The sequence below is a fragment of the Melospiza melodia genome, chromosome 1, assembly GCF_035770615.1.
Source record: "Melospiza melodia melodia isolate bMelMel2 chromosome 1, bMelMel2.pri, whole genome shotgun sequence".
Lineage (NCBI taxonomy): Eukaryota > Metazoa > Chordata > Aves > Passeriformes > Passerellidae > Melospiza > Melospiza melodia.
Genome location: NC_086194.1, coordinates 109686249 through 109713203, shown reverse-complemented (window position 1 = coordinate 109713203; position 26955 = coordinate 109686249). Strand labels below are relative to the sequence as shown.

General features: G+C 40.7%; 1 protein-coding gene across 2 annotated transcripts in view; it reads left to right on the top strand.

Moving 5' to 3' along the window:
• Window positions 1-3830: 3830 nt before the first annotated feature.
• LPCAT1 (lysophosphatidylcholine acyltransferase 1) overlaps window positions 3831-26955 on the top strand; it is a 67180-nt gene continuing 44055 nt past the window's right edge. Inside the window, exons 1-6 of one of the 2 annotated variants that reach the window (XM_063164282.1) lie at window positions 3831-3962; window positions 9550-9692; window positions 11167-11381; window positions 20927-21039; window positions 22404-22464; window positions 24847-24905. In XM_063164282.1, coding sequence (XP_063020352.1) covers window positions 3846-3962; window positions 9550-9692; window positions 11167-11381; window positions 20927-21039; window positions 22404-22464; window positions 24847-24905 — 708 coding nt within the window. In that variant the 5' untranslated portion in view covers window positions 3831-3845. Of the gene's footprint in view, window positions 3963-4476; window positions 4496-9549; window positions 9693-11166; window positions 11382-20926; window positions 21040-22403; window positions 22465-24846; window positions 24906-26955 lie in introns of those variants that run through there. The other variant, XM_063164278.1, reaches the window with a different exon arrangement.

Genomic DNA, 26955 nt, shown 5'->3' with positions numbered 1-26955 from the left:
TCCTACTTCAAGGTTCACAGAAGCAGATTTCATAATATTTGTATGCTATTTATGCATGAGTCCTCTTATTTATACAGCTCCTTATAAATCACATAAATGAATGACAGAAAGGACCAATTAGAGCTTTTTCAGGGTGGAATGGCTCTTAGATGGTTGTGCAGTCTCATTTTAATGGTTTCAGGTTCCACAGTTTCCCTGAGGAGATTATTTGAGAGCTTACTGCAATTTGTTCTCACGATAGTCCAGCTTCAACATTTCCTTTTCCAATTCAAAATACACTTACATCCAACATAATGTATCACACCTCTTGTGCTGCAAGGTAGATTCCATAAATCCTGCAATAAATTCATCACCTCTCCTTATGTCCCTATAAGCCTGCATTACTGAGTTATGTAGCACGTGCCAGCCTTGAAAGCAACAGCACAGTTATGCCTCTTTAGTGATTTGCACAAAAAAGTAGTACTCAAACTCCAATACTACAGACATACTTTATTCAAGCATAAAATTAAATCACAAAAATTATCCAGATTTTTTAAAATAATTCTATGGTTCTGTGTATTATAAGTATAAAATTCTGCCCCTTTTTTGTGCATGTTGAAGAGTCTTAAGGTCATCTTCCTAGGGTCATATAATAAAATTCCAGGAACAAGTTTTTTATCATGCGTCTCTGGAAGGATTCAAATAAATTTTCCAGTTCACTACCAAGTAAGCAGTGCTGTTGTGTGTGGCTGACTCTGCCCTGCCATGAAGGCTGGTCCCTTCACCCCTCTCTTTATCACGTGCCAAACTGGTTTGCTTCCAGATTCCTAGCCTGCCTTTCCCATTCAAGTCCTGCCATGGGATTGCCCCTCTTCCGGGGCTCATGCTCAGTTCCTTTGCTGCTCAGATTTTATTACACAAGAAACAGAGCTTACATTCATCTTTTTACAATTTCAGATTAAAGGGACTACAGAGAGAGGGAAACACATTCCTGCAAGTTTAAGACTGCTAGGTTGTACATTTTTTAAGTTATCTGTCTGCAGTTATACTGATCAAATCAGAATTTTGAAGAAAACAAATGAGAACCAGAAACTTAACATCCTAGTAGTTCATGTATGTACATATTCCATGAATTGTAATTTGATAACCACTTCCTAGCTTGCTTTAGAGGCTATATTATCCCTACTGAACAAGTGAGTTCTATAAAACTACAAAGTCTCCTGGAAACTCTGTCAGGTGTTAATGTGCTAATTAGAAAATAATTGACTAAACCCATGAAAGCAGTAATAAAATGTTAGAATACTGCTCGTTCACTCAGTAATACAGAACAAGTGCTCTAATAGCAAAGGACCAGACAGGTGCCTAACACTTTATTAGGGTTTATAACTAAGGAAGATGCTACAAATACCAAAAGTGAATATGAATAATAATAATAAATCATTTTCAGAAGCTGGCTTTAGAAAACAAATAAAACACAACCAGCAGAAATGGAGAAGCCTGATTACATCTCACAGCTGAACCCATTCCAATACCCTCATTGTGTCCTACACCTACCAGACGGGGAAGAAGAGCGTGCACTGGAGCGCTCTGACGGGCCATGTGCTGGGAGCCAGAGGCCACCAGCTCCTCCCTGCTGACCTGCAGGACAGCTCTTACTGCCTGAAGAGCCTCAAGAGCCCTGAGGAAAGCTGCACTGAACTCCCTGGCTACGTGGCATGTGGGTCCTGTTAGAGTCTCTCCTTCCTTCTGCAAAAAATCTGTCATTCATTACCGAAACCAGCCCCATATGGCTGAACCAGCAACCGGCTTTAAGTTACTGGAGAGGGAAAAAAGGTGAGGTCAGCCAAATTGTTTGGAATGCAGCTAAAATACTTCAGAGAGTGTAAGGTTAAAAGGGATCATCGGATCACATACTCTGACCACAGGCCAGTAAGTCTTACTACCAATCCCAAACTGAGCCAAGGAGCTTGTTTTTGATTAAAACCATTACGTTTGCATTACGTTATCTCAGCTCCTGACCACTGATTTTTTTTTTTTTTGTTTCTCTTCTACCATTCTAAAAAGCTTTAGCACAGCAAATCTTGCAGATCTTTTTGACAAATTGATAATGGGTTCAGAACGTAATCATTATAAGAGTTTTTCTCCAGTACTACAATGTTCTGCCAGGTCTTTCCTGCATCACTTGATGTTTAATGTCAAGAGCCACACACCTTGTTCTACTCTCAGTTCCCATTAATACACACTGTAATGCTGGTAGTACATCCAACAGTCAGACTGGACACGCCGTACCTTATCCAAAACAGCTTGCTTGGCATAATTTTTAGACAATTTTTTCTAAGACATAAGCTCTCATTCCAGAGGCATGGCTTGTATTCCTGGAAAATTTGGCAGGAAATTTGGCCTGCATATTTGGCTGTTTGAAAGTGTTAATTTTATTAAGCAGTCCAGATGACATTGCAGTTGCTCTCACAGTAGTTTACCAAGTTACCATTTAGCACATCCACAGATTTCATTAACAGTGAGTTGATCTTGGGTCTCTGATAAAAATCTTGAAAATGCTGAGGCTGCAGAAACTTGAACACCCCCAAAACCACGAAGACCAGCCTCTGAAAACTCTTCTGATCTTTCATAAGTTCAAAACTATTTCTCTATTTAACACATTGACCATTCAACAGCATTAGTCATTAGAAGTACATAGGGTATTAACCAAAAGACTCAGAGACCATTTTGCAGTTCTAAGCCTACTAGACTAAAAACAGAAGCCATGATGTTTCTGCAATTACTTTTATCAATTTACCTGTGTTACTGAATAAGGCTATCAGAATTGTTTTATAAGCCGAGGTGATCGAGGTGATTGACACTAAGGATATCTTACTCATCCCTTTATTAGGAGATAAACTTATCTCTCTTGTTTCTTTTTCTAATGTTTTGCCTGTGGTTTATGTTAAAACAGTAAAGAACAGTACAGGACACCCAGCTTGATTTTTTGAAAATGGACAGAACACGAACGATTTTCTTTACTTCTTAATAACTTACTTTTCATTTTTAAGATTTATTAAACCCCAAACTTAGCTACTTCCTCAGCAACTCTATCAAGATCCCACGGTGCAAATTAGCCAGACTTCATTAAAAACTCTCTAGGTTTGCTTGGAACAGAGCTTTCCCCACGGACCGCACAAACTCCAGCCGCGTGATGCCAGCAGCACCCCTGGCTTCTCCCAGCTAGGGCGGCGGTGCCCACCCAGCCCCACCGACGGGCGCTCCGTTACAGCCGCGGCGCCTCACACCGTCTCCAGCCCGGAGCGCTCCCCTTTTCCTCTGAATCCCCCCTCGGCTGCCGTACGCCCAGCGGAGCCCCCGTCCGGGGTTCCAGCGGGGTGCCAGCACCTGCGCGGCGCTGCCGGCACCTCCCCGGGGCCGCCCCCGCCCCACTGCCCCCCCAGCCGCGAGGGACGTGGCCCCCAGGCGCGGGCGGGCGGCGCCCCTGATGCGGCCGGGCGGGGCCGCGCTCCCGGCATGCCCGAGGGGGACGCTCCGAGGGTGGGTAGGTGGGCGGAGGGAAGGAGGGCGGGAGAGTGCGCGCCCACCCCGCCGCCGGCGCTGCTTCCCATTCCCAGGCGCTTCCCATTCCCACCCGACGCGGAAACCGGCGCGCAGCCGAGCCGCTGCTGCCGGCGCGCAGGGCGCATGCGCGGGCGGCCGGGAGGGCGGGGGCCGGCGTTCAGCGGGGAGCGCTCCGGCCGCCGGTGCCGCCCGCACTCCGCGCTCCCGCCCGCCGCCGCCGCCGCTAGCCGGGACCGGCGGCCACCTCCGCGCAGAGCCCGCGCCCTCTCCCGCGCCGCGTCCTCCCGTCGTCCTGCCCCACCATGAAGTTGAGCAGCCGCGGCCGGGGATGCTGCGCGGGCGGCAGCCGGGAGCGCGGGCCGCCGCCGCGGAGCCCCTTCGTGCACCAGCTGCGCTTCAGCCCCCTGCAGAAAGCCAGGGTAGGGGCGTGCGGCCGCCAGGCCGCCCTTCCTCACCGCCGCCGCCTTCCGCGCGTCCCCCGCGGCGCACCGGCTGCCGGGCCGCGTCCTGCGGCGGGCGGGGGCTCCGCTCCAGCCGGCGGCGCTTTGTGAGCCCGGAGCCGGGCAGCGGGCGGTGCTGGGCGTGTGCGAGGCGGCGGCCGGGGGCGGCCGTGCCCGGGCCGGGTGGGAGGGAGGGAGGGAGTCTGGGGGCGGCCGTGATGCTCGAGTGCGGGGCGTGCGCCTCAACTTGTGCTCCCATGCCTCCCTCAAAGGAAAAAAAAAAGCTGTTGGTGTTTTTTTGTTTGTTTGTTTTGGGGGTCTTTTTATGGGCTTTCTTGACGTTTTGAGATTTGGGAAATTTTTTTCGGTTTTTCTGGTTTTCGGGGGGGTTTTTGTGTTGTGTGTTTTTTTTTGTTTTGTTTTGTTTTTTTTTTTTTTTTTTGTTTTGTTTTTTTTAATGGGGGACGGAGGAGCAGCCCTGCGGAGCCACTCTTTTTTAGTGTTAAGTTAAGGTAGGTATTAACCTGGGCCGAGGCATCCCGGTGCGGCTGAAGTTTTGCCCCTGGGTAAATAGTCCCTGCGGCGTAATTTAGGTATTGTATTGTGCAGGTAGCGGTGAGACTACGGGAGGCGGTATTAAAATGCAAATTTGCAGTTGCGTGGCGTTTTATTTCATTGTTTGGTTTTAGGGTTTTTTTTTCTCCCCTCCGTGCCTCTGCCTCGCCTCGCACCTCGGTGAGCAGTAAGTGGTTGGGAATTCAGAGGGCATGGCCCTTGTCTTAGGCTTTCGGTAAGATCTGGGTCACTGGCTGGAGGAAGAAATACCGTCAGAGGCTCACCTAATGAGGGAATGTGGCCATTTCTGCCACTTCCATCATTGTAATGCTTCATAATGCTGCTGTTCTGGGTGTCTGACAGACAGCCTTCAGTACCTGTTAACATTGGAAATGGTGATTCACTAATATTAAACCTCTTGGGTCAAGGCACTTTAGATCCAGCTTTGATTTGCATTTGAATGAAGTTCGTTGTTGCATTGCCCTGTTGCTGCCCAGATGCTTAACACAGGATATGTATGGCCTGACTTAAAAAACATCAGAATGCGCCTCATTTATCGGACAGCCAAGGAATTTATAGTATACTCAAGCAGAAAAGGTTTTCACTTCTTATTAAGTTGCCCAGTATGTATTCAGTGGTTGCTCATTAATTGTTGCTTGAACTGGAAAAGGGAGAAAAGGTTTGTGTCATCTACTTAATTTAGTTTTTATCTAGAGCTTCCTCAATAAATTGCATAGTTGCAAAGATTTCCTGTCCTTTCCAAACCATACTTTGTTCCTGAAGTCATGATTAATGCAGTTAATGAGGTAGAAGTCTTTCAGGGAGCAAAGAGAAGCAAAGATAGCACATGTTCATAGGGACTAGGATTGTCTCCAGTTATAACAACTAATGTCGCTTTCTGCTTGGCTATTTATAAAAAATTTTAAAAATACTGCTGGGAGAGGAGAGCAGACTCTGTTTGACAGGTTTTGCAGTATTGAGTCTCACAGGAGCTGCTAGCATTGCTGATATTAGTCCTGACAGACCTTGAGGTGCTGCGTCAGGGAAGTGTCTGGCTGTAGAGCACACCTGCTTTCTGTGTGGGCTGCCCTGTTCCTAGGTGTGAGATGTGAGCTTTGCCAGTGGATTTCAAGGATTTGTTGTTTTCAGTGAAGATGAGGAGATGTGTTTAAGCTGATGTAGTTTGTCACAGTGCACAGGCCAAAGGAGCAGCCTCCTCACCAGACTGTATCTCACTTGCTTTTTAAGTGAGCAGTCTGTCACTGACATACAGCAGCACAGAGTTCTTTAACCCAACCTCCCTTCAGTCTTACTGTTGCAGTTTTATGCAGGAAAAAGTCCATAAGCTGGAATACAGAACTGTGGTAGATTTTTTCCTTTGGCTTAGTCATGCTTTTCCAGCCTCTTCACTGATTAAAAGTTGTGCTTGAGGCAGAAGCTGTTAAAGCAGAGCTGTGGAACCGCTCCACTTGAGAAGAAGTGCTCCCCAGGTGAATTACAGAAGTGAGAATTCTCCTCCGAACAGCCTTGGGAGAGCCACGGAGCTCTCGGTGTGAACTATTGCAGCTGAACTCACTTCCTGTTCAGCTGCAGGCATACATTGTGTCACAGGCTTTTCTGTCTGTCCTGAGAACCTAACGGGGTTCCTGGGATTGCACAGGCTATCGAGGAAGGTTAGGAATGTAGCTACACAAAGTAGGGAGCCTGGGGAACTGGGAGACAAGGCTGCTTTGTCCCATGGTCTGGTGTCTGTTGCTGATGGTGTGCCAGATAGCCCCATTATCTTCGCTACAACCTCTTCCTGCACTCTGCGAGAGGTTAGATTAGCTTTTTTATTCATCAGTGCCGCTCAGAAGTAGATGCTTTTTAGCATGTCCCAGCCCGAGACTGTGGAAGGGAAAGAAAGGTAGAAAGTGAGAGGGTAAATAAGCACGAGGAGAAAGAGCAATCCTTCTGACCATCAAGGAGCTGTTCAAGTCATCTTTCATTGACTTCAGGAAAACTGGGAGATTTCAAGAGCATAAAAGCAGTAAGGCTGTTTCAGAACAGTCTCATCTGTAGAAATTATGGCTATTTTACTCTGATCTGAGGGTAACAGTAGGGGTTATTCTTGAAGCTACCTGTTTTATTTCAGTACTATAATAAAAATATTCTTTCTGTGAGAAAGACAGACATGATTTTATTAACCATGGATTTTATTCATACTAACATTTTCTGGGCACCTGTCATGTAAGTCCAATCTCTTGATTCTTGTTACCACTGCAGAGCAGGCAGAAGCATTACTGGAGCTGTCAGTAAGCATCTGTAGCTTTTTTCCCTGCTGCTTCAAAACACAATACAGTGCCATTTTCCTTTCTTCCAGTGTTTCTGGCCCTTTTATTTCACCAGTGCTGGTGTTCATTTGGTGCCTTGGTGAGCTGATTTGGCTCATTAAACCAGCATATCATTGTGTTTTTGTGTTCTGATTATTTTCTTTTGCTGGGATGGCTGTGTTTTTTCTCACTAATGAGCTATATTGGCTCATTGGTGGCTCACATAAGTGCTAGAGCTGACTCAGGGGGAGGATTGAGGAGAGAGTGAGCAGGACCACTCTTTCACAGCAGCGATCTGTTAGATTGGCTTAGCTGCACAGGAAAATATATCCTGCTGTATTTATCTCCGTGGATGTGTCTGCTGGGGAACTTGCAGAGAGGGGAAGTGGGTAGTGAGGGAATGGTTGAGGGATTAATTCCTAGCTCCTGCACTGCCATCTTTGGCGAGTTGAGCTATAGGGTGATAATAGTGAGGAAGTGTAAGATGTAATTTCTATCTGATAAGTGTAAAAGAAAAATCAAAACATCTACTGTGTCAAATAGTATTTCCTTTCTCAGTGTTGTGACTGCTACTTTGTAGCAAGTCATGGAAATTTTGTTGGGAATAAACTGATTTTAGTGATGTTTCTTATGGTATTGGTAATTTCCAAGTTGCTTTTTTTTTTAGCTTCCCTGTGCATGAGAGCTATGATACTGGTTTTCAAGATAGGAAACAGACTTAAGAAGTAGAAACAAGGGTACTCTGTGATTCTCTTGCTCAGTGCTTAGATACATAGCACCAGATATTTTGGAGAACTTGAAACTTGAGTTCAAATTTTGTGCCTTCATTGTGAGGTCATACTTAAATCTGAATGCAGTCTCTCTAAACAAGGGGAACATATGATACCTATTTAGTTTAAGTGACTTGCCTTACATCAGATTTAAGCCCGTCTGATGGAAGAATGGAGATCAGTTTCCCAGGGCAGCCTTCCATTACAAGCTGTGCATAGGTCTTTCACAGTATGCCCTGCAGTTTCTGAAAAACTCAGTTGGATGCTGTCGACCAGCAAATGTTAAATAAGCTGTAGTCAACCCCCTCTTGAGATTTCTTTAGTCATGAGCTGAGCCCTTCAAAGTACAATTCTGGATGGACCTTTAGGGGTATTTAAATGTATCTCAAAACACAGGTGTTCACACATTACTTGTTACCAAACAGACTTCGTAATTTCAATGGAAGACATGTCTCTGTGAACATCCCAAATATGTAGGAATGTGATCACCAAAATAGTGTCCACATAAGGTCAGAGCCAGAGTGTATTTCTCCTGCATTCTGATCTCTGACAGTGGCCAGTGGGGACAGGATCTTCTCCTCCTTTGTCTGACACTGACACTTGCTGTACATGGGTTTTACAGGATAGAAGCTTTCTTACCTGGGAAGGTGTCTGAATGTAGATACAGACTGAGCTACTTTTCACATGTTAGCACCTTTCTTGATTCCTAACCTTCTTCAGGAGGTAGACATACTTTTCTCTTCAGCCAAATTTCTTGTGTGAGCAGGTACTGAACTACTGCCTGCTAAAAAGAGGCTGGTGTCGCAGCCAGACCCTGTACATTTGCTTTTGCTGGCCATTACTATCCCTGCTGTCTCTGGAAGACCAAGAGGCCTTTTCTGCACATTTATGCCATCTTCTATGGCATTATGGATGCAACTTCTGCTTTCATTCTGTGATGTGGCACTAAAATGATCATTGGTACAGAGAGTCAAGGGATGGAATACCTCACTACCAGTCACCTGCCATTCAGCTTTGCCCTGAGCTAGGAGAAGACTTGGAGGAGTGGGAGGGAGGGAGGGAAGGGGTGTGAACCCCAAAGGTCTGTGTCCTCACCTGCATTTTACTTCACTTATTTCTTAGTGGCTGGTCCTTCTCATTTTAGAAACTTAGAAGGCAGCTGCTCTCATCTCCAGAATGCTCCTTTATTTGCTGACAGGCATGGTGGTCTTGTCTGTGGATGCAGAGTTGTGTGAGTTGGTGTAACTTTGATGCTTATCTGACCATTGTAGTGTGTGAAGTTTTACTGGTTCATCTGGGAAACTAGCCTATCTAAGAAAAAAGAATTCCTTTTTCTGTCAGTTCTGCAAACTAAGGCAGAGTCTACATAGGGACTGGAATCCTCTTCTGGAGAGTGAGATTGTGGTTGTTATGAGACGATGGTGCCAGTCTGAACCAGCACTGTAAAATCCAACTGCAGTGGGCTGGTAGCTTAGGGCTTGAAAGTGGTATCTTGGGCTTTTCTCCTGCTGTGTGTTCCCTGCACCTACCCTAGATTTACAGATTTGTGCACCTACAGAGTGAGTTGGTTGTTGAGCTGTTTTGGGAAGTGAGAGGAAGTGGAGAGTGAGCTGCATGATGACTAGATCTGCATTGGGGAAGAGAAGAATGTGAGTTAATCTTTCCAGAGCAGCCTGGAGATGCATCAGATTAAGCACAAAGGCAGCACCTTATGCATTGTTACTCATCCTTGCCCAGCTATTGTGATATTGAAAAGTGTGCTTTTTTCTAACCTTATCTGGCATATCTGGAATTAAATGGTATTCTGCTGTTTCTACCATTAGATAGTTTTTAGTTAAGAAATGGTATCAGTTTCTAGGAATCACTGACCTTTTCAGTCTGAAATTGTGTTGGAATAATGGTTTTTTTATTATTATTTTTATTTTGCAGATTGCCTTCATGACCTTGACTCTGTTTCCTATCCGACTCTTTTTTGCTGCTTTTATGATGTTGCTGGCCTGGCCTTTTGCGTTCATTGCTTCGATGGGATCTGACGAGCAAGAGCTTGAAAAGCCCCTCTCCTGGTGGCGAAAGTGAGTCACTGGTGTGGTGAGATACTGAGAGGATCATTATAAAGTTCAGCAGTTCAGAATAGAGGGGGTGGGAAATACCTTTTACCTGTCTCAGAGATCTACTCTTCTCTTCAAAAGAAAAATATAAAAATTATTAAACACTCTGCTCAGCTGGGAAACTAGAAATTCCTCAACTCTTTGATTTGCCAAGTGGTCCAAGAATTACACTGGTAAACTCTGCCTTCTTATCTTTATTGAGGAGGTAGTGTGAAGCTTTATTGTGGCATCTTCCATTGCATTTATTCCTGTAATGTCAACTTCTGGTTATGAAGATTGACTCTGTGGAATGTGCCCAGATTTCATATTCTAAATTGTTGTTTTAAACTGCTTCACCCCACTGTCTTCTACCCTGTGATGAACTGACAAAACTTGTGTTGATTCCCTGAGGGCTTGCCCATACTTTGGTGCTTATTGAAAATCTGTGGTTGCTTTGATATTGCAATGTTAATTTAGGTAGTCTTCCCATCCATGAAAACTGTCATTTGAGGAGTAGAAAAGGAGGGACATGTCACCTTTTCTATAGACAACTTTAAAAATAGGAGCTGGCATTAGCATGAAGGAAGCTGATTGTTTTTTGCATCACAGGAGGGAAGGAGGTTGAGAACCACTTTACATTTCATTTGGAGTGATATCAATACAATAACTAATGGAATAATTGGCTGCCTTCAGTCTTGCATACAGTTATTTTGAATCTTTTTAGATTCTTCTTCCTTATTTATTCCAATTTTCAGTGTTACCCTGCTCTCCAGCCTCCAATCCCTGTTAGTGTTACAATTTGTGGTATTCAGTTTTTGTACTCTGTTGATTCAAAGTTTCTCTTTTCATGACTGTCAGATAGTTTAAAAAGACAAACAAAACTCCACAAAAAAACCTTCTCCACCCCAGCAAAAAAAAAAAAATCCACAAAAAACAAAAATCCAAGTCACTTCAGAAGAAGATGACGAAAGGGAAGAAAGTAAGATATTTCCAGAGCTGTCATATGTATCCTGTATGCCTCCCTGTATTTGAGACTTTTTTCCCTACATTTGTCCTGTTTTACTTGGGTAAACTTGAAACCAAGAACCAGGGTAAGTGCATTCTGGCAATACCTAATAGCATATTTCGGGACTGAATTTATTAGAGTTTTTTAGAAAACCTTATTAGGCATTGTGTAGAAGAAACTTAAATCATAGTCTGAATTGAAATTAATGATGAACTAAATGATGATCTTGGAGACTAGAATGAATTAGTGTTCAGGTATAAATGAAGCTGAACAGCATCTTACCTAAAAAGTGGTTTTAAATCAGCTGAGAAAGATAAGAACAAAGTATGTGCAGTGCTCCAGCTCTGTTTTAAGTATTATATCCTATCTGAACTTTTGTCATGTATGTCATTTTTAATTTTATTATTTAAGGTGTTCCTGTGGCAACATAACTGTTTTCCCAACTCTTTACAGGATAGTGGATATTTTGCTGAAGGCAATAATGAGAATGATGTGGCTTGCTGGTGGATTCCACTGGATAAATGTAAAAGGCAGACGGGCATTGCCAGCAGAAGCAGCAATATTAACAGTGGCTCCCCACTCTTCCTACTTTGATGCCATTCCAGTGACCATGACCTTCGCCTCCATTGTGATGAAGGCAGAAAGCAAAGATATTCCTGTTTGGGGAAGTAAGTGGGTAGATACTTCATTTTTCAAGAACAAATTAAAAAAGATTGCTTAGGAAGTTCACTGGATGTGTATGAGAAGGATTGAAACAGAAAGGAAAATTTGGTATAATATATGGTGAGAATTGTTTTTCTAACTGGTCAACTGTGAATGCCAATAGAAAAAATTGGGGCAGGAGGGGAATGTTGGAATGTTGTTTTTCCACTTTCTCTGAAGTCAAATCCCATCGAAACTCATGGTTTAATTTGCAGTGAACTTGTAGCATTTTAAGACCTGCCAGATGGAAAAGCAAATTAGGATGGGGCTATGGAAGCAAAGACTTATGCTAGAGAGAAAGTCTACCAAGACTTGGTGCCAGCTGGGGTGCCCTCCCAGAAATGTGTTTTAGGAATGTGGTCTGCTCTGAACACTACCCTGCCTTGAGGGAGTGCTGCTAATCCTTCACACATCAATAAGTTTGTTTCAGGCAGAGTGTGAGAGATGAGCACAAAAGCAGATTGGTTTGCACTTGGGTTTAGTCATTACAAAAGCAGATGCCTGAGTCAGTAGTGCTTGAATACTATCTTTGGAATTATTCATATATGTTCTCACAAATATTTGAGGGACACCTGTGATTTTTGGTGCAGTTGTGACAGGCAAAAATTGTGTAATCTTGTGGGCTTGTGGACTTCCAACCAAAGTCTGTGTGGGAGCATTTTGGAGAAACCCAGCATCTTGTGTCTTGTGACCAGCAAAGTTCAAAGAATATCCCTGTGTCTCAGTATGTAGATTTTTATTGGTAATATGAAAGTGACAAAAGATTTTACTTCAACCATGGGTAGGACTCTTAAATGTAAAAGTCTAAACAAAAGCTTTGAGCTCCTTTGCAACTAAGTGGAATCAGGCTATTGGTGCTGACATCCTTCTAAAATTTAATTTGACAATGTGTTTTTACATTGTCACATTCAAAACCAGAAGCTGAGACATGGCCACAAAGGGTGAGTGGTTGGCTATGGAAGTTTGATTTATGGAATTTTGTCATAAAAGGGTCTGCCTGTATGAGGTAAAATTCAGGCCAGATCCATAGTTGCATCTTAATTTCATTGAATATATTACTAATGGCATTTAGAAAATTGTGGCAGTTAAAAATCTATGTAAAAATGAATAGATGCTTTGGAAAAAAAAAAAGGAAAAGGGTGCAGGCAGGCATGTGTTTCTGAAAACAAGTGTATGCAAACAACACTGTGTGAAAACAAAAAGAAACTGAACTCCCTTGTTCAGTACTGAAAGAAGATACTGTTGTGAGACAGTATGTTGGCAGTCTTGTACAGCACAGGTGTATCCAGGCCAGCTTGGGCTTTAGGAGCAGTCCAGACATAGAAGCAGGGGCTGATTTATCTTCTTTCTCAGGTGACTCAGTTGACTGTTTAATAATTGCTGGCTCAGCAAAATAAAAGTGGTCTGTGTGGAGCTCCCTTTGATTTGAAGGTGGTCTGTCTGGAGGACCCAAATTAAATGGGGTAACTCCAGTCCATGTTGTGCTACTGCAATGGGATGAAAAGGCAGAATGGCATTTGACAGTGCTATGATGACTACTGAAGTGTCCCACATAGCAGAGTCAGTGGGAACCAGGAGAATCTGTAGGGATATGGAGATTGTAGTTCTCCTGAATGTAGCACAAATAATGTGTATTAAGAAGATCAAATTGTTTTCTAAATATCTAATTTAATTTTGAGGTGACTTTTAGAGCATTCCATTGAAAGTCTAGACTGCCTACAATACATTTTAAAATTTATTCACTTCATTTAGTTCATGTGTGAGTACAACCAGTTACAGAAAAGGAGAACATGTAGTGATTTGATGTAATATTACTGGAATGTACAGTGCAGTCATATAAATGATTGTTTTGTCTTGTATAGCTGCATTTGCTTTATGCTGTGCAACCACAGAAGTTATGTAGTCACTTGTGAAATGTTCACAAAAATACCACAGAAGTGGCATACCAAAAGTCATAACTGGGATTGAGAGATCAAAAACCATTTTTGTTTTTAAGGGTGGACTTTTATATGAGTAACATTAATTACAGTAGTTTGTGTTCTTTAGGTAAATGGACCTTAACGGAGAGGTAGTAATACTGTATTGATTAGTTTGGCTTGAAAACTAATTCCAGTGAAACTGATTTTTTTTAAATCTCTTTTACTGCTTTGAGAAGTTTTCTGTGAAGCAGATAGTGCTGACTATCCTCTCAGTTGATTAGTATTTTAATCCGAATGTTATTAACACCTCTCTACATGCACACACATAAAAAAATACATTTCATGTTATTGGACCACTGATATTTCTCTTGTTCTTATGTGATAATATGCTCGTGTTTTTGTTGGATTGCCTGGTGAATTGTCAACACTCTAGACATTGATCCAGAATTATCCCAGAGAGGTCAGAATCATATTACGTGTTCTTTAGTTTTGTAAGTCCTGCAAGCTTGGTATACCATCTTCAGTAAGGTTTTGGATGTTCCTAAACTTGTTATCTCTTGAGTCTTGTGAATGGCTGTTCTGAATCTTCTGGGAAGCTTTGAATAGAGTAAATTCATTTAAGTATCTGAGCAGACTTAAATATGTAAAAAAATTAAGTAGCAGAGGGAATTTAAAGATAATTTCCAAGGATGAGGACTTTGGGTGAAGAGTACATCCTCATCCTGTATATTCAAGTATGATATAAATAAATGGCTTTTTAATGTAATGACAGTGTTTATTAAGACATTGTACACTGTATACCAGAGGGATCAGGTGCTTTAGCAGGCACAAAATGATCTGATTGCTAAATGGTTACTAAGATTGGTTCTGCAAGCATTTTAATAGGTTTCTGGAACAGCTGCCTATATTATTGTACTCTTAGTTAGTCATGGAATATTAAGCTTCTGATCCACTTGAAAGTCCAGATGATTAAAAGCCTGTTCTTTATGGGATTGGAAGTACTCCACAACTGTATTTGTGTATGGGGGTTTTATTGCTGTCTAACTTGAAGGCAGCTCTCCTGGTTTGTAAAGTCCAATTTCAGAAGCAGACTTGTGTCTTGTGGCTCTTACAGATATCTTCATCCTTTTAAGGAAAACAAAGAAAACCAGATTTAAAAATGCCCTTTGGTTCTGGGAGAAGAGTTGTGAACTCTTCAGTCAGTGGTCAGTAGTGAAGAAAATTATCCATTTGGCACACACACAAGGTTAACAAACTCTGGGAAGGAACTGCTTGCCCAAATATAAACAGTATTTCAATGATCATAAAAAAAACACCCCAGTATCTGGAAGTAGAGAATGCCAAACAGATGGAATATGTCATGATGCTGAAGGAAGATGAATGTTTCTATACAATGACTTGCCAGAGTTTTGGTAGATTTGAGATGTAAACTTTGCTGGAACACTTCAGTCTTACGGTGGGAAAATGGCATGTAGGATTCTGTTATACCTTACATGGTCTGAAGAAGTCAGATCAATTTATCAGTACAGATCCTTAAACATCCCTGTTTTGTCTGCTGAATCCCACTTCAATTCAGTACAAGGTTTGTGCATAAATTTTGGATAGTTCACTGTCTTATTTTTGGCAGTTGAAGCAATCTGGATGAAAGTAGTTTTTCATTGCTGCAGTGATTGGTCCTGCTGCAGAGATGCTTCAGTAAGAAGGACAAGGAATTTATCAGTAAATATGAATTGATGGAGACTTGTGACCACTTTTATGATTTGAGCATTTTCAGTGGCCTGAACTTTTAGAAACTAAATGTAAGTGAAAAGTTAATTTAAACTTTAGGCAACTTCTCAATATCTCTAACACCACTCTCTGAAAGAGAGGGAATTGGTACCTGTGAAATGTACAGGATGATATGTTACCTTAAGTTTATAAAGGGGAAGGATGTAATTTGTGTTTGGCAGAACACAGCAGAACTACAGAGAAAGGGAGAATCATACAGTGCTATAAAACTATCAGTTCTGTTGTAGATGGTTTTTTCTGCACCTAGTAAACTCATGAAATTTTGTTCAAGCTCATTTTTTGAAAGTGCATTATAGGCCTTTCTCAAGCATCATGACTAAAAGATGAGAATGAAAGTAATTCAGGGGAAAGCATTTATGCTTGGGTAGCTGGCTATGTTTTCATCTCAAAACTTAAAAGGTGCCAAATTACCCACCAGCCTTGTTGTGCGACCTAATCCTTTAGTCCTGCATCCCAAGTGCCTCCCCACCCCTTCCATACAACACAAGGAAGAGAACTGTGGTAACCCCACAGTTCTTCTGTGAGAATCCCACATTTAAACACTTAGGAGATCAACTAAAACAGTCCTTAAACTCTTTATGGAAAAATCTGTTCTACGGTGAAGGCATTACAGATTTCTTCTCTTTTATACACTGTAAATCTGGGGCTTGAACGCTGAGGTCACCAGGATGAATGCCAGCATCCTATGCTGTGTTGGCATTGTAGCCTGCCTTGAGTACACCTTGAGCTCCCCATTTCTGAGCAGCATCTTGAAGTTGTTGCCAAGCTTATCCATTTCATCTTCTCCTTTAAAACCCTCTGTTTCAAAATTCAATGTTTTCTTCAGACTGGGGGCACCCAGATGGTCCTGCAAGATTTCAGTCTCACAGAAGCTGTCTCAGAGAGATTTAAAATACTTGCATTGTCACCTGTGTGTTATAGGTATGTGTTTATCATTTGCCTTGGAGTCCTGGAAAATTCTGTAAAAATTCCTTCTCATTTAAACTGCTACTGGAATGCTTTTAAACCACCACCATTAATATCATTTTTTGAAGGTACAAACTGCAGTATATAGGAAACCCTCAAACCAATACTGCTGCCTGCCTTAAATACTTTTTAGATTGGCAGCAGAAAGCTAAAACATTAAATCATGTCCTCATAGAGGTGTTGCAGGTGTCTCTGAGGTAAAAAAGAAGTCTTTGTCCCTCAAGGAGTCCTTAAAGGAAGTGGGTCACGTTTTGAAAGACCAACCCAAATACCACAACTTCCTTCTGTTACAGCTAAAGAGGACACCAATTATTTACTTCCCACTGCTGACCTTTCCTTGTCCTATAGGCTGCATTGTTTCCTGCCTTTCTCTTTGGAAGCAGGGAGAAGAACTTTCCCATTAAATGCTGCCTCCCATTCATTAGTGCCATGAATACTTGGCATGCCTGCAGTCAGGTGGTCCATCTGCTAAGCATTTAGTCAGACTTGGACACGTTTTCTTCACATACATTTATCTTCAGTTGTTGATTCAGACTTGAGTCAAATAAGAATATATATTAGATGTAAGTCTGTATATAAAATAAGATATTACCACCAGCTTTACAAATCTCTTACAGAGTATCGTGACTATAATAACCCTTCTTTTGTAAGAACAATGTAATTCCTAGTGCAAAAGATCCTAATTTTGGTTGAATTAAGCTTTGTACATTGATACACCTTTTTGTATTTGGTGTGTGTTATGTTTCTTGAGTTTTTCCATTTTTGAGGTCTCTGTATGCACAGGAAGTAATTGTAAGAAAACCTTAATGATTTTCTTCCCCAATAACTTTCAGAATACTTTTGAGCTTCTTACAGATTTCTTTTCTTCTTTTCTCTACAGAAAAGAGCAGTTTTCATATAAGATGTTACTTCACTAGAAAAGTTGTGAGTTTGGAACTTTGTGGGCATGTAGAGCTTTTCAACCTTTATCCTCCATGATACAGAATGCACAGCATGGTGACTGCTGTTAGAAAAATAACTGTATTTTTTCCATACTAGAGAAAAGCTGTGGCGTAAATACTGTAAGTGGATATCCCACTGCAGGCCACTTGTACAGCTTACCTCCAATGTTAAAAGCAAGCAGAGCCAGTTGTGCTGCCTCTGAAAGATTCTCTTGGAGTGTCAGGGGAATGTAGTGGTGGGGTTTTGTGTTGTTTGGGAGAGAGACGAAGTAAAAGCCTCAACTTCAGCATTCTCTGCTTTTGCAGCTGTCACTTTGTTTGTTGCTGATTCTGCAGTGGTGAGAATGTAACTGCCCACTCAAAAATGTGTGTATGGATACATTTTAGAAGAACTGTATGTAGTGCCCCGTGTCTGTTCCATAGCTTTGTGTGTTCTCTGGTGCCGGTATAAATGGTTTGCTACAGTCCTTTCTGCTGTTGTGTGTTACACAGCACTTTGTGTCTTGAATTGAAACAAGGTTTCCTCATGCATACCTGCCTGTAAAGAGACATGGGAAATAATTTTTTCCCTGGTGTTTTCCCAAGAAGTTTAAAGACACCGACTGTATGTGTTCAGCTTATCAGGAAGAATGATAGGTTTTGCTTATGCATTGAGCTGGTGCTGAAATTGATTGCATGAGAGTCCTGAAATCAGTTGGAGCTGCCACCCTGCTATTAATTAAAGCAGTACTGAGGTTTTGCAGGCTCTCTTTAAAAAGACTGTTTCAAGCAACTTTCAGTTGGTTAGAATGTCTGTGGCATTCTGGCTGCCCTGAGAGGCAGAGGTTTTAATGATTTACTGGCAGCACTATTTAAATTGCATATTAAATTCCTGGCTAAGAAGGTAGAATACAGCATGTCAATGTCCTCAGGACTCCTTGTATGATCTGAAATCGGGAATGAGAGGAACTAGATGAAATGGGACTGACATGCTAGAGAAAAAGCTGGAATAATGGCACTCACAAGATCAATTTTGTGAATTGATGGATTCTCTGTCATTGCCCACTAGATTTGATAATTCGAGGGTGGTTTTAATGGAGCGAGAGGAGCTGGGCAAGCACATTTTTCAGAATCTCTGAACACTTGAGGTGTGGTCTTCACTATCTGGTTACAGCCAGTCTTGGACAGTTAAATAGCTGAGCAGAGAAGGATATGATTATGTTCTGTTTATTGAACATGTTGCAGAGTTTTACTTGTTTCCTTTAGTTGCTCAGCGTGCCAGCTGTCTGAAGCATTTTCTGCTTTCACTTCTGGCCTGACTTTGCCCTAGTCCTGCCTATTCCTTGCATCACACACTACCTTAGGTACTGTCTCCCTGTGTTTCAACTTGACTTCTGACCACAGTCTCATCTTGGCTGCCTATTTGGTATGTTTTTCAGCTTCTCTTTACAGACCTTTGGCCCTGCTCCTGACTTTCTTGCACAGGTCAACTTGGTACAGCCTTTGAATTTTCAGATTTGTGATGAAAATATATGGTGAAAGTAAAGGTCTGTGTAGCCTTGCGCTCTGTTTTCAGAACTGGTTAAGAAAAGTAAGACTTAGCCTTCCCTTGGTGTGTATTTTCAGCCTTTTACTGATGACTGAGAGTTTCAAGTTCACCTAAAGTGTTGGACTTAACCACTAAGGGCCTGGTAGCTGGTGTCTCGCAGGATCTTCAGTTTCTGTTTAATATTAAAACAAGAATTCTGTCAGCATTTTAGTCCAGTGTATAAGAAAGTAAGGCTTAATGTAACTACCCTCATAGGCTAGTTCAACAGGCAGGACAAATCCATAGGAAGCTCTCAGTTGCCTCTGCCTTTCAGCATACCAGAGTAATTTTTCTTTGCACGGGGGTGTGTTGCTGTTTGTGGTGCTGGTTATTTGTAAGATAGCTCACCTCATGTTCCTCTGGAGCTTAGTAACATTACAGTAGCTTGTTTTTGGGGAGGTTGTAACAGTAAAGCTCCCAAGTTTGCCCATCTTGCCTGTACAGTTCTCAGATACTGATGACATCAGTGTAGTCTGATGTTTTCTGTCACATTGCCCAAAGAAAAATCTGTCTGCTTGCTTAATTTCATGCGTGATAAATAAGACCCTGCTTGCAGCATGTCCTCAGAAAAGAGCCTGGGAGTTCTGGAATTATCTTATTCATTCTTTGGCCTGAAGTAACCTAATTTCTGTCATTTGGGCCTAATGTAAAAGAAACTTCCAAGTCAAGGCTGGAGATGTTTGATCTTTTGCTTTCCTTTACTTTATGTTTTTGCTGTGGAGCAGTAAATTGCAAAAGTGGGGCAAACTTAAGAGTAGGATCACTAAGAAGAAAACAATTATGATACCAAGTATGGTTTCCCTTGTTATTTTTATTGCTTGTTCTGTGTTTGTGGGGTTTTTCCCCCCTATTCTTTGTGTGTTAGTCTTTTTATGGTTTATTTTGGGGCTTCTTTGTTTTTACCTCACCTTGACAGTAACCCCAGCTGGCCAAAGATGATCTTTGCCAAGCATTGTTCTATAGATACTGTCTAAGAACAGGCATGTAGGAAAAATACAAGAGTAAGGTAACTTTCCTGATACACTGTCTCCTGAGCTGTGACAACTCGGGGGACAAAAGTAATATTTCAGAGGCTGGCTGAATGTTTGGCAACTTGCTGTAAGGTTTTACAGATTAGTTTCTCAGAACCTTCAGAACTGAAGAATTTTGGTGAGTTAGTGGCTAAATTTCCAGTGGGATAACACCATAACCAGCAGCTTTTGCTGAATACAGGGCTGTAATTCCTTACACTGTTTTTTTTCTTCACACTTTAAGCACTGGCTGATCCGTTAATGTAGCAAGTCTATCCCTGACAAAAGCAGATTATATACAGTGTCAGTGAACTCTTCTCACAGTGGCTGGAAAAATGAAAACTGTGTTTGAGGCAAGTAGAATAGCTGATGTTTTAGTGACTCTTGAACCTTCAAGATTACATGATAAAAAAATTATTAAGAGGTTTTGGAAGACAACCTGCTTAAATAAAGTTCTGAAGCACTATATTTGAAGATGCTACTCTTATAGTGCATTTGGACACTGCAAAAGGGCTGTCTGGGCTTTTTATTATTTTGAAAGTATTCTTTGGTGTCTTTGTGACAAACATCCATGGAGTGTATCTTGTGGACTGATTTCTGATTTTTTGCTTGTGTTTATTTTGTGTCTGGCTACATACAAGAGGTTTCCCACTGAGCCAGAAAGAGCGTGGCTGAGATCTAATTAATCTGCTATGAAGAACAGGCAAACAAGTGACAACTGAGAAAATGAGCATGCCTTTTCTGTTGACACTGATTCTTCACAAAAAATAACATCAGTGTATATAATATCCTGGGTGCTGTACCTTTAGTGGAGCTGAGCTCTCATAGAAGACAAAAGCTCTAAAGAGAGAGACAGTTTGACTGTCAGGATGTCTTTTACAAGCACTTAGGTAGCAGAGAGATTCCTGCTGGTTTGGGAGTGGCTATAGACTTTCTGATTTTTTGTGGAGAGAGGAAATGGCCTATTGAAAGCCACAGCTGCATTGTTGCAGAAAGCTGTATAATATGTACCATCATGTTTTACATGATCTGTGTTGTATGTATTGATCTACTAAAAACTGAAAAACTGCAAAATGCCAAAATTTTGAAAACTGTTTTCCTCAGAGAAACTTATGAAAATACTTCAATGAAGCTGCAATAATTCAGCTGCGTATTCAGTTTCGCAGAGTAATATAGTTATGTTCTTGTAACAAAAATTTTAGTCTAGAGGACTAATTGGTGGTGGGGTGGGAATGGGGATGTATGAAGGGAGTGGGGGATCTTTTTCCAACAAAGGGAAAATAAAGGCTGGTCCTTGTTTTTGTTTTCCCTCCTCTTCAGCTCTGATCAAATATATCCGGCCAGTATTTGTATCTCGGTCAGACCAGGATTCTCGCAGGAAAACTGTTGAAGAGATAAAGAGGCGTGCCCAGTCTGATGGTAAATGGCCACAGGTACTGTATTCTGCTGCTCTCTGAGATGCTATTTGGCATTTCTAGGCTTTGGATATGCATTTTGCTTTCTTCTTTGTGGGTGGCTTTAGGTGGTTTGGGGTGGTGTGTGTGTGTGTGAAATTTCCCCTACATCCTCTTTCTAAAAGATAAAATGTAAGATTCTCATGTATCTCTTATTGCCTTGTGTTTTGAGGGAAACTGGGTAAGTACATGGCTAGACAGCTCTTAGCTGGTACTAAATGGACAGACCACAGCAGATGAGGAAGTCCTCTAAGAGGAAAAAAATTAAGTGCTCAGCCGAATACCTGGGAAAGTACTGTGTGTTCTTGCCCCTTGCAAGATGTTGGCATTGCCATTATTGAAGATGCTGGGCAAGGCAGCCCAAAAAAATTTGGATGTTCCAATAACCACCTCTGTTAAAACACATGATGAAAACCTGGACAGAACAAGTGGCTCAGGGCTTTTTTCTGCACCTTAAATGTGGCTATTTATAATGTGCCTTGAAAGAGAGCAATGGGAAGGAAAGGATGATGTAGAAGATCTCAGATTCCTAGAAGCATGTGATTATTTTGCAAATTTGAAGCATTCCGGTGTTTTTTGGGTTTTTTTGAGATTAGGACACTGTATATTTTTTATGGGATTATTGCTGCTAACAGTGGGTATACCTCTGCTTACTGGACTGCAAAAATGTTATAAACAGCTATAAACAATGTGGCAGGTGATTTATAGCTTTTGCATTGTGACTTTGATCATTAGATTTCAAAGCAAGCTAGGACAGAGTGGGCAATAAAACTAGTAATGTTAGTCCTAGTCCTAGTATGGATGGGGGAGGGGGGTTTGGGGAGGGCTTTGTTTGTTTTTCTACTTTCTTCTGATGAATTGGTTCAACTTGAGTGTTTGTGCTCTTTTTTTTTAGAATTCTGTTCAGGTATTTTCAGTCTCTGTCATTTGGGCATCTGTGCACATGCCAAGTAATAGCAAAGAGAAAATAACTCTTTTCTTAGCCTGTAGGCCGGAGTTTTGTGCTGGTACACTACAGACTATGATACTGTTTCTAGCACCAAAATCTTCAGTGAAAATACTCATACTTAACAAGTGTTTCTGGTCATTGTCAGTGTTCCAATAAATAGAATTATTATTGGAGGGCAAAAAAGAGGCAAAATCACAGATGAAGAAAAATGTTTTTCCTATTAAGGTAGAACTTTACTTGACATCTTCAGCAACATTTTTTTTACTCTAACTGAACTGTTTTTCCCTGAGAACATTTTTGCTGTAATCAGTTAATAACAGCTTTGAAAATATGTATTTGTAAATAAATTCACATTGAAATAGTTCTTAAAAGTCAACTTTTTTTTTACTTCAAGATAATGATATTCCCAGAGGGCACTTGCACAAACCGATCCTGTCTAATTACATTCAAACCTGGTAGGTATTATGCTCATTTCTCTGTTCTCTACAGAATGTCCTTGTATCTTCATTTTCTGAAATACCAGTTGCATTTTAATTTGCTTGCTGTTGCAGAAGTTGAGTTAAAAACCTTGCAATGGGGTGAAATTGGAATATAAATTTTGATGCTACAGGAAGATTGTAATTCTACTATTGATCAAAACAGTTTCAATCATTCAGGTTTTTTCTTGGCTTCTGAGATGCATATGAACTGGAGGAATAATGTTTCTTCCTGGATCTGTGTTTGTGTCTTTTTGCTTTTGTTTTTTTTCCCTTGCCCCCTCCATTTCCTATTTTGGGTCTGTCATGCAGCATTTAGATACTCCTGCTACCTTAAGCTTTGTAGTGTACCTATTTCAGGCTGCCTAGCATTTGTTGCTGTGTTGTATCTGGCTGATCCCTCTCTAACTCTTCTGTGGAGTTGCATTCTGGTGAAAAGTGCATGGAAATGTTTCCCATGTTACACTGTTACACAGGCTGCCATTTTTTACATAACATCCACGTTCTAAGGTCTTTTCAGTAGGATCACCCTTTTAGTTTATCAGATTAGTAGAGGGTGTAACACTGAACATTGATGCAGCTGTAAATTGCATTTCCAGTAGGGACAAATGCCAGTACTGCAGTAAACCACTAATCTTTAATGTAAACTTGCCTTTGTCCCCTAGGTAGGGAGATGGTCAGTGAAGAAGCTTCAGTGAGCAAGGCAGCTGTGAATGTGTTTTTGGACCTCTTAGTTTTCTGCCTAGTTTCTAGTCTTACTGTGTGTTTTGTGTTTTGTTTGGCTTGCAATTTAAATATCACGTAGAATATCATGCAGTGAGTCAGCACTGTGGTTCCTTGCACTGATTCATTTGGCTGAAGGTATCTCAGACTTTTCTCTCAGCTCTTACCTTTTTAGATGACAGAATGGTGATTAGGGAAACACCTACTTCTGTAGCTCTTTGCTCTCCTTCTCTCTCCATCTGAATCCTGACCATGCTTTGAAAGCTGGCCTGAATCCTTCTTGTGAAGCCCTGATTTCCTGCCCTCCCTCTGTGCCATAGAAATTCCAGACGCCATGTATGTCATCCTTACATTCTCACTCTATCTTCCTCTGCTCTGGTCTGGTACATGCTGCTGTCTGCCTCTTGACTGTCTCACTTTTACTACTGAAACTTGCATCTGTATCCATCCACTCTTCCAGAAATCCTTTGCTTCAAAATTCCTCACTTATATCATGTTACATCATGTTACTTTAGGTCTGTATTCAAGTTATTTCTATCAGGATGCCTTTCTGCCTTCTGGTAACATGGCCTATGCTCCTTACTCTTACTGTACATTTTCTTAGTTTTGGGTTTGTGTTTAAATGGTAGTGTTGTCATCTACCACTCAGCTTTTGTCAGCTTTGGATTATTTCTAAAGTTGCTGAGACTGTTCTTTGAGAACGAGCAGAAGGTACTGCTGGCCTCCAAATCTCTTAAGGATTCTGTACAGACCACCTTAATTTAAAGATGTTTATACTCCATAAACAATTATTCCTTTAAAGTTTCAACAGTTATTTTGTAAAGCAAATGTTATGCTGAAAATACAGTGTACTTCAATTATTCAGTTCTTCATTTTAATTGGAATATTAGGGAGACTGTAGTAAATTGTCAAGAGTAACATAATTTGAGTGAAAATCTTAATTTCTTCATGAGAGAAAGAGATGTTAAGTCTTGGGCAAGATACTTATTACCCAATCTTTTTATTAGAAACCAAGAAAATGCTTAGCAAATGACGTAGAACTTGTGCTGTGTATTTATCAGAACTGTAATTTTCCCATGGAGTGAAGCAATGCTTCTGAATAATAGCTCTAGTTCAATATAGCTCTAGTTCAATTTTTAACTATTAGCTTTCCCATAGCTACAGAATAGAAGTGACAATAATTCTGTTATTTCAGAGATGACAAATTGCTTATAAATTATTGTTGTTCAGATAAAAATAGAAAGCTTCTTTTATATAAGAAAGCCCAAGGTCTTTACCAAAAATATTGTTGACCACAGGGAATAAATGAATTTAACCATCTTGTGCATGCTCATATTTTTTATATTCATTTGTTGAGCTGAATTTGGTACTAAGCTTTGACTTGTTTAAATAACAATATGTCTAAGTGGTAGAGGATAATTTAGATAATGTAAGCAAACATTTTTAATTAGAGGATATACATTATCATTCTCCAGGGTTTGCTTTTTTGATTACTTTTGAGGCTACTTTCAGATCCTGTTTTTTCACCATCAACTACTTCCTATGAGTCTGTTAGCTGTATAGTTTTTTCTTGCTGCAGTAAATTTCATCTCTACCAAATGCACTGTAAATTAATTATGTATTGTATGTGCCTTCTAGGAGCGTTTATTCCTGGGGTTCCTGTGCAGCCAGTGGTTTTACGTTATCCAAACAAACTGGTAAGTTCAGCTTGCAGTGTCCTTGGAATTCAGGGCATTTTCATTGAAGTGCATTATGCAACCTTTAAGGTTTAAAAATTAAAAAATCATTGCTAAGTTATTGTTAGTTAAGCATTTATTCATTAAGCCTCAAGCAATATTAGGGAGTTTTAACTGAGACAGTTTAAATGTTTCTGCTTTGAAAGTTGTTCAGGTTGTTACAAGAAGTACTTGCCAAATAATGAGACAAATGGCAATTTCTGTCCAGGATCTGTGTTCCTAAGTGCTCCCTGTTCCTGTAGTGTTTGCTGGAGAGTTTTCCTAATGTCATTTATTGCTGGAAGATGTTTTTTCATCTCCTGCCTTTGGGGGTGTTAGTCATGAATTACTGTGACTGCATGAATGGTGTAGGATGATGTGTTGAGGACCTCTGCACCTTTATAAAGTCTCATCTTGTCCATTTTACATTCACCATGCCCTTGGCTAAGCAATTAGCTAGTTTGGACTAGTCTTCCAATTTAAATTATGTTCAGGTAAAATGCAGATTATTGAATGTTTATTTACAATAAATGAAGTTTGTCCCCTCCTGAAGTGGAAGTTACTTAGGGAGGGTATGAAGAGTGTCAGAAGTAAAATAAGGACCTGGTCTCTTTTAGTGATGCATGTCACATCAGAAGATCTCTGACTAGTCCATTAAAAACCCCTTGTTCTAAGGAAGGATTTTGTTTCTTCTTGGTACCTGAGTAGGTTACAAATATTTCCATCCACTGTTCTTTCTGTCATTTACTGATGAAACATAAAACATATGCTTGATTTAAAAAAAAGGATCCAAGCAAAGTTAATATACACAGACCACTATTTGCTCTTGGCTGAGTCAAGGTGGAATGGCAATCAAATAGTTTGCAGTAACAAACTCAAAAATTGTCGTGGCAGATGCTGTGACAAGAGTAGCAGCCCGATATGCTTACATAGTATCAAGTGCATTGTAGCAGGCTGCCTGGGATTTTTCATTACATAATTGTTGTATTTTCAGGAAGAAAGATTCTCTTCTAAAAATAGTTTGAAGTTTTGATGTCACTGCCATTTAAAATGGCAAACATGCTCATGGCTTATGTCATATTAATATGCCTTGTAACTTTTTGTTAATGTTAAGCCCACAGCAATATAAAGCTATCAAATGTTAATTTGTAAATATCTTCAAAATCCAGGTGCATACTGAAATGTCATTATTGCCTGTAGTACATAATATTCAATGTTTGTAATCTGATAGTGAATGTTCCTAACGCTGTACTAACAGAAATTTGTGAGCTTCTAACGTTGAAGTAAAACAATATAAATGTAAATGAAAATTTTTATAATTTTTATGTTACTGCAAAAATGTCAAAAGAAATTCTAACTATTTATATATATATATCCATTGTGAGCTGGCATGACTTTGTATATGGGACTTAAGTTTTTCCTACTACTTTTGCTTGCTGTAAAACACTTTGTTTTCAGTGCCCGAGTCATTTAGCTTCCTATGATCTAGTTCCTAGAGACCTTCCAGAGGTCTAAGCATTAATGACAGGAGTGATAATTGGTATTACTGCTTTATTTTTACGTTAGCTTGGGGGTTGCAGAAGAGTTGCATCAGAGTTAGGAGAGGCAGAAGGAATATGATGTGGTACACAAAGGTGAGGTTTATTTTGGTTAGGAATATGGAATTAGATTGTTTTGTTTCAGTTATCGAGCTGTTCTTATCTCAACCTACAAGGCAAGGCTTACCTTTTCTTCCCAATTCTCCTGCCCACCCTGGGGGAGGAGGAGTGAGTGAGCAGCAGCTGTGTGGTACTTAGTTGCCAGCTGGGATTAAACCACAACACATGTAAGAACAGAGTAGGGAATGAGAATTGGTTTTCATACACAAAGATGACATTTTTAGCAAACTTTAAATTTCTCTGGCTTTCTACTTGTTGCCTTGGTTGACTGATGCATATGATAATTTTAGATTTAGAAAGGAACTTCTTAAGGTCTTTGCTTAGCCAGTGAACTCCAGATACACATTGTGTGCAGTCACCCCACTGTGTTTTGC